Here is an 8,412-nt window from a genome sequence, read left to right as displayed (position 1 = left end):
CCACAGCAAGTTAGATCTAGAATTCTTGAGACCAACCAAGTTGCATTGGATCAAGAACACCAGAACTAACTATTCTTCAGCCACTGCACTAAAGCTTTATTGTTTGCTGGGAAAACATGGGAATCAAGTAGCTTTAAAAAAATGGACAGAAAGAAAATCTCATATGGAATTCTTCCTTTGTAAAAGCATCTGTTGAACCAGAGATATAACTCTCCATAGTCAAACCAGGGGAAGGAGGCTTATGTAGAGTTCCAAAATGTAGACTGTATGTACCAGAAACAAAAGGGAACCGATCAAAACGAAATCCCCTCAAACATCTAAAAAATTATGAGTGGAATTAAAGGAAGATATAGTTAGATGCTGGGTGCCAACACAGGCTCAATAATTTACTAACCGATATTGGGTGAAGGTAGTCTACTCTTAACCTAAATTTTAGGAATTATGTATTTAAATGGTTATTGTTTAAATGTCATGTTAAATGTAAACAGTATGGCTCTACAGAAAGGAGGGAATGTAGACTCTTCCGATTCTAAGGAGTTAACTGTGCTGTACTGCTTGTAACCTGAGCTCTGACACTCAGACAGGTGTCCTCTTTCCTAAGCTCAGCCTGGAATAGAAACAGCAGACAGTAAAGCACTAACTGGAAGCAAGACAAGTATCTTTGTCTGTATATCTGCCCATCCAGCCACTCCTTTGCTATAAACACTGCAATGAGAAGTGATTTCTCTCTCTCTGTTTGGGCAGATCTGTTGGACTGTGGCCCTCATGTTGCAGGGCACTGCTGATGTTCCAGCTGCCTATATCCAGAGAGAAGCAGTAAAAGTAAATCAGAACGTAAGAGGAGAGGCAGATGGGAGAAAGGACAGAAGGGAAGCCATAGAGAGGACTGGGCAGCAGCTAAGACCACTCTGGTACAGCACTCTTAAAAAATGGTATCTGTATGTATTCTCTCTCTCTATTTCTTGCTCTATTTCTCTGTCCCTCTCTTTCCCATTCATTTGTTCTCTCACACTTGCTTGTTCGCAGGCACTGGAGGGTAGGAATGATTCTCATGTTCATGTAGCGGTTATTTGTGAAGGAATATGGAATTTGGATTGTAACTGAATACTGTGGTGTAGGGTTTGAATTGTTAGAGTGTGTGTGTGTGGGGGGGCATTAATGGTTAGCGGGTGTGGAATATGGGCTGATTCTGGGTACATTCAGATGTAGTGTGTATGTAGGGATTTGTAGTGAAAGAATATGGGATACTCGGGGTAGGGATGGATTTTGTGTGTGTGTATGTGTGTGTGTGTGTTAGTAAGGAGCTGGTGATGTAATAGGGCAGAGGTGGGAGGATTGTGACCTATTCCCTACCCTGCACTGTGACACTGAAGGATAGTAGCAGGTGTTTGGTGCATGGCCCAGGCCCCTTCCTATCTAACAGCTCAGACTGATACAACCGTGGAGAGAGCAGTATCAAAGGCTACTACTGCTGATTGAGACGGGAAGCAAACACCACTGGCGACAGCATGGTAAGGGGGGACTATGGGAACTCCACACTCATCAAGGAAACAGGAGGATTCTGGGGGTGGCCAGAGTCAGGGAGATCTGCGATCTGCCCTATTGTGGAGCTTGATGAGGGGCAGAGGATTCAGATTGCTTTCTGCTTCAGTGTCTGGATTCGAGGCAGGGAGAGGGGAGATGAGACTAGAGATGGATGCCACTGGACTTGGTCAGGACTTCCTTGTGCTACATTGGATGGGCAGGGTGATCCTGGCCCCAACCTTGCAATATGGCACCCTTTTTGCTGCTAGGTGAATTCTACATCTGGGCATTTTATTCTGCTCCATCCCTTAAGAGGCAGATTGAAACCCTTAAGCCTTGGAACTTGCCCTAATATGGTGAACCTCCCGGTTCTGTAGGAGGGCAGGTGGAAGAAGAGGAAATCTGAGGATGGATGAACCCTTCCTATTCAATCCCTTTTCCTTACAAAAAGCCATGCTGGCAGACTAGTAAAACAAAAAGACTAGGAAATCCAGATGACATGAAAGTGACCATGACAAATAAATTTTGGCTTCATTCATCTTCTGTGTATATGGACACACATGCTACTTTTTCCACAATCCATCACTTCAATCATCACAAAGGCAATACAACCAGACTAAAAATACAGAAATTTGCACCTGATTAATCCAGAGAGCTGGCATTTGGACTCTACAATCTTAAAATATGTGAGCATTCCCTCATCACCGTGGGTCCAAGGCAACTTCAAGGGTGCCCACAGCTCCAATTATGGCACCAGACCCGTGGTGATCATCAATGGTTTGTGTCACAGAACGCTGACCTCATTAAGTAAAGGGGGAGCATGTGAGGTTCAGAATGTGTCAGATACAGGCTGGGAAAAACATACTGAGGCAAATTCAGCTTCGGTGGAACTCCAGTTAAATTAGTGGAATTACAATGAAGATTTTAATTTGGTTCTGTACCTCTTAACTATTCAGTGGCTTCTGCTTGTGATCCTGTGTCTTTATTTTAGTAGCATAGAGTGGTTCTGATATTGAACAGTATGAGATTTGATAGTTGCGTATTATTTGTAGAGTCCTCTAAACTCAAAAGAAATCATTTTAGAAATATACTTAACAAAATGCTTATTTTTCTGAGTGTTTTTAATTAACTTGCATACCAATCTACATCCAGAAGAGGGTTTTATTTTGGTCCTGAAAATTTTATTATTCTCCACTGGTACAGAGCTAAGCGCTGGAGACCACTCCCACCACACCTGGATGCACACATGTGCAGGCTCCTCATCTATTTAGGTGGACCTAACCTTACAACTGGGCTTGCTGCAGCAAATACATCTCAGAAATAACAGTACAGATGCAGCTAGAGGATTTAAATCTACCTCAGTACAGTTAAGACCTACACCAGCTTGTACTCCACATGACTGCAAACACGACAGGATCTGCTTTTATCAATGAACAGTGTGGATAGAAGGCCTGATCCAAAGCCTGCTGAAGTCAATAGGAGTCTTTCCACTGACTTGGGCTTTGTATCAGATCCACAGTTAGTAAGAGCAAATGCGAGCCCCAGACTCTTAGAAAAGAGATTTGAAATCTGAGTTGAGAAAAGGGTCAGGATTTAAATACCCTATCGGGATCAGTTTACAATGCAAGGGACTCTGAGGAAATACTATGCTCTTCACTGTTAAAGCTATAGTGACCTATTTTAAAGCAGTTTACTTTGAAAACCCTGGTTTCAAATCTCCTGTTTCTATTGACATTTTTGTCCTTGCGTGTTAGAGCATTTCCAAACTGCAGCTGGTCTGAGGTCGAACTGGGATTGGTGCAGATCACCTCCGACACTGGGAGTCACCAGTGCAGGCTGGCTGAGAGGAAGAGCTGAGATGTTCAAAGGAAATGGTCAGGGTTTCAAATCAGAGGGACTGAAAACTCTGAACAGTGGGGAGGGGAGCAGATCTGTGGTCTCCATTAGTCATAAATCAAGCCATGAAACTACTAAGTCTCTCGGAGCAATCACCCAAGTGTGTGAGTCTGTGAAGAAATGGAAAGGTTTAAAAGGTTGACTCACCTGTAGCTTCTCGAGGAAGAGTGGCTCTGTGGTGCGTTTGCTGCTTTGTCTCAGAAAGGTTCCAGAGGGTTATGCTGGGCTTTTAAATGTGGTTCTGGTCTGCAAGTCACTCTGTAAGAGCCGTATCAAGGGCTCAGCATGCTTCTTGTCTCTTTTGATTCTACAACATATTTGCTCAGTTTACAAGGAAAGAGCTGTTTTTCTAACTCACAACCCTGTAAACTCACACTGAGATCCAACAGACAAGCTAGGGTCTTTCTTTATGGTGCAACATCATCAGTAATTAAGATTTTTCAGATCAAAATACACCTCCAGTGATACCTAAATATCCCCAGATTACACCTTCAACTACCCCAGTGTCTGTGCAACCCCATCATCTCCTAGCTCCATGTGCTACCTCTGCCCACAGGCACCGTCCCCACAGCTCCCATTGGCCACGGTTCCTGGCCAACACCATTCAGAGCTGCGGAGCCAGCGCTTGGGGTGGGGGCAGCGTGTGGAGCTAGGAGCTGAGTGAGGGATATGTTGCCACTTCCGGGGAGCAGCAAGGAGCCAGGCCGGGAGCCTGCCAGCCCCAACACCCCCACCCCCAGAACCTGCGGGGGTCCCGGGCCAGCCCCCCATGAACATCTGTGGTACACCCCAGGCTGTCTCCCCCCCCCCCCAAGATTTAGTCAGGGGTATATAGTACAAGTCATGGACTGGTCACAGGCCATGAATTTTTGTTTACTGCCTGTGACATGTCCATGACTTTAACTAAAAATACCCGTGACTAAAATGTAGCCTTAATTATATCCAATAGCAGTGCTTTCCCAGATGGACCTTTGAAATACATACTCCTGTGCAGACCATTGGGGCAAGAAACATTTGTTTTGTTTAGCCTGTAATAGCTATTTTTATTTTTTGTTTTACTGTTCTCTAATTAAAGTGTCTGTCTGCTATTGTAATAACTACGTTCATAATTAAATATTTAAGCATGTGTTCACAATAGGATATGATGATGCAAATGGATGAGCCATGTCTGAATATGCAGGGTATAAATCCATGGGTATGTAGGAACTCAGGAATATTCGTTTCACATTTGGAGAGTCACAAGTCTTTTCTTGCTGTCAGCTCTTCTCAGTCTCCGGCCCAGCCTGCCATAAGAGGGTTAAGGGATCAGAAGACACTGCACCCCTCTTGAGTTACATATGGTTGGAAAATGCCACACCGCTGTGTCAGGTCCCAGCTAGGAATAAAAATAAATGGATCTAGCACATTCCTCAGCTGGAATTTATCATAGTCTGGATAGGAGCAAGATAGCATATGGTGTATATGTATGTATTTTTATGTTTGTATGTGTATAGATGTACATGAGGGCATGTAACTGGTGTGCACAGGCATGAGTGCATGCCTGCAAATTTCCAGTTTTCTTTGTGTTTATTTCCTTGCATAGCCCTGCAGCAAAACACTTTCACCTTCGTATTTGTAAACAGCATTTGCAACTTTTACTGCAGGCAGAGAACAGTGGCTAAGTCCCAGTTCCATGGGTCCTTGCGTACACCGCTTCTTGCTGTATATATGACGTTAGGGAATGCAAACCAACTCAGGTGGAGGTTGATTTCAGAGATCTGAATAATAATGTACCAGACACTAATAACTATTAAGAAGGAGCGATGTGCTTTGGTTCTCCTGACCTTTCCTCTCTCTCTCTACAGCGTGAGTGCATCTCTGTTCATGTTGGCCAGGCTGGAGTCCAGATTGGTAATGCATGCTGGGAACTCTTCTGTCTGGAACATGGCATTCAGCCAGATGGCACCTTCAAGAATCAGCCCAACAAAGTCAACAACGATGACTCTTTTAATACATTTTTCAGTGAAACAGTCACAGAAAAGCATGTGCCACGGGCTGTCATGGTGGACTTGGAACCGACAGTAGTAGGTCAGTATAGAATTAACACTGGAAAATGGAGAAGAGCCTTCTGTGCGTCTTCTGTGTGTCAGTGTTGTGTTTCTCCAGTCTCCAGTGTATCATGGGAACAACTCCGTCTTTGTATCTTGGTCTAATCACTAGGCCCTGGGATAAAATTAGTCAACCTAAGACTTTTAGTGCCCGATTCTATTCATGACTCCATTATCTCAATAAGGAGAAGATACCTACAGGATAGTTAGGGTAGAAACTTCAGCTAGACTACACTTTGATAATGGTGCTGTTACCTTTCAACATCCTGGATCAATAAGGTGCCATGCTTAAATAGCTATCCACTTAGTTTTGCATCTGCTCTTCATAAGAGTGTCTAAGTCTCTGATTTTGTTTGTGATATTTTCCATTGCTGTCTAGGTGTTGCTTTCCTCCTACTCAGATCAAAGACAGGAGAATGAAGGGGTGGGTTTTCCTGAGAATTTCCCACCCCTTTTTAGGGGGGAACCCTCATTTTATTCCTGCAAATCTCGCTCTTTTCTGATGGCTTGTCCTCAGAACAGACAGGTGATTTCTTCTCTGTCTGGGCACAACTTCCATAAATTGACTAACTGCTAAAAAAAGTGACTGGCTTAGACAACAGCCTTCATTTCTCCCTCCAGAAAGTACAGCACTTCATCTTTGTGAGACACGTTAGCTTTTTGTTGGGATTCCCTCCAAGACCTTTTCCACTCCAGAATACCTTGTTCAGTTCTAGGAGAACATTTCATCCAGTTTGACTCTGGATTTCATTACTCAGGCTCCTTTATTTGGCATACAGCAAAGCTATGCTGAGTTGATCAGACTCAAGTATTGGGGGTGGGTATAGGGCCTACCACACATCCAAAGTTACACAGGCCAATGGTTCTCAACCAGGGGTATGCATACCCCTGGGGGTACACAGAGATCTTCTAGGGCATAACTTAACTCATCTAAATATTTGCCTAGTTTTACAACAGGCTACATAAAAAGCACTAGTGAAGTCAGTACAAACTAAAATTTCATACAGACAGACTGGTTTATACTACTCTATATACTATACACTGAAATGTAAGTACAATATTTATACTCCAATTAATTTATTTTATAATTATATGGTAAAAATGAGAAAGTAAGCCATTTTTCAGTAATAGTGTGCTGTGACACTTCTGTATTTTATGTCTGATTTTGTAAGCAAGTAGTTTTTAAGTGAGGTGAAATGTGGGGGTATGTGAGACAAATCAGACTCCTGAAAGGGGTACACTAGTCTGGAAAGGCTGAAAGCCTCTGATACAGACAACCTCTTCCTTTACATACATTTACACATTGCATTTGCTGTACATTAAATCACACATTTTTTAATTGGAATGGTTACTCTGCAGGAACCAAACCCTGTACAGCATGCTCTGTCCATGTGCTGTTCACCTGGAACCTGATCTTTACATTCCAAGTTTATCTTGTCCATAGTCCGTAGGATCAAGGTGTTGCTGCTTATCTTAGCAAGCACAGACATCCCGACTCCAGCAAAGTGTTTGTCAAGCCCTTATTTACAACTTAACCTTCCATTCACCTTTCCAATTATGCCCACTAAGAAATGAGCCAAGTTACTTATGTCAAGCCAGACCTACACTTTCTACCAGAGTCCTGAAAGAGAATAAGACTCAGGTTTGTTTCCAACACTCAAGTCTTCCTTGCCTCACATTATACAGCACAACCAGTTAGCAACCATAGAGGTGTTCAACAGAACTCATCAACATTGGAGTGTGTCCATTCCAGGCCTCTCACAGTTTCTCTTTCTTGGACAGATGAAGTGCGGGCTGGTGCTTACCGGCAGCTTTTCCATCCAGAACAGCTGATCACTGGAAAGGAGGATGCAGCTAATAACTATGCCCGTGGTCACTACACCATTGGTAAAGAAAGCATTGATCTGGTGCTTGATCGTATCCGTAAGCTGGTAAGTGCCAGTACTTTTGAAATAGCACTTGAGGTTGTTGTGAAGGAAAGGGAACAGATAGCTCCTTTTGCTCCTGATAGTGTACTTTGTTCAGAGCTGAGACCGTCAGATCCATGGGGATTCCATTATTGGTCCAAGTGAGAAAAGGGTCTGTAGGTCTGTCAGTCAGACAGATGCTCTTGAAAGGTGGTTCCTGGGATTAAAACCTTCAACTTTATTGTGGTAACAGCAACCCAAGACTGATATATCTTGGTACGAGAGGAGTTAGCTAAATATCTGTTCACTTTGTTTTAGTAAACCTATATTCTAGAGGTATGAATTTCACCAAGTTAAACTCCATAGACAGAGTCTGATTTATATTTCATGGATTGGGCTGTTGAAGGAGAGCATAGGAGAGAGCGTTAACAAGTCTTTTCCCGGGAAGACCTGGGCTGATCTCGGTGCTGTGTTTTGGATACAGATGTCCCAGCTTCAATCTCAGGATGCGCGCATGGAAGTCTCAGAGATTTAGACTGATTCCTTTTGTTCTCTGTTTGGCTTTTCAGACAGATGCCTGTTCTGGGCTACAGGGATTCCTGATTTTCCACAGCTTTGGTGGGGGCACTGGCTCTGGCTTTACCTCCTTGTTGATGGAACGCCTCTCCCTGGATTATGGCAAGAAGTCCAAACTGGAGTTTGCCATCTACCCAGCTCCTCAAGTCTCCACTGCCGTAGTGGAGCCGTACAACTCCATCCTGACCACTCACACCACCCTGGAGCATTCAGACTGCGCCTTCATGGTGGACAATGAAGCCATCTATGACATCTGCCGTCGCAACTTGGACATTGAGCGCCCCACTTACACCAACCTTAACCGTCTCATCAGCCAGATAGTCTCATCAATCACTGCCTCTCTGCGCTTCGATGGTGCCCTCAATGTGGATCTGACAGAGTTTCAGACCAACCTGGTGCCTTACCCTCGCATCCACTTCCCC

The 8,412-nt window shown here is 43.8% G+C and overlaps 1 protein-coding gene across 1 annotated transcript; it reads left to right on the top strand.

The window, feature by feature from the left end:
* Positions 1-646: 646 nt before the first annotated feature.
* On the top strand, positions 647-8,406 carry LOC113405698 (tubulin alpha-8 chain-like; the record flags this gene model as incomplete). The annotated part of the gene is made up of 4 exons (XM_026646930.1): positions 647-938; positions 5,265-5,487; positions 7,290-7,438; positions 7,984-8,406. Coding segments are annotated over exons 1-4 (804 nt in total), but the record flags the coding sequence as incomplete, so codon positions are not given.
* Positions 8,407-8,412: the final 6 nt, after the last annotated feature.

The sequence above is a fragment of the Terrapene carolina genome, unplaced genomic scaffold (genome assembly GCF_002925995.2).
Source record: "Terrapene carolina triunguis isolate 2854851 unplaced genomic scaffold, T_m_triunguis-2.0 Scaffold49019, whole genome shotgun sequence".
Classification (NCBI taxonomy): domain Eukaryota; kingdom Metazoa; phylum Chordata; order Testudines; family Emydidae; genus Terrapene; species Terrapene triunguis.
The sequence above is the reverse complement of the archived record's forward strand: the minus strand, read 5'-3'. Positions and strand labels throughout refer to the sequence as shown.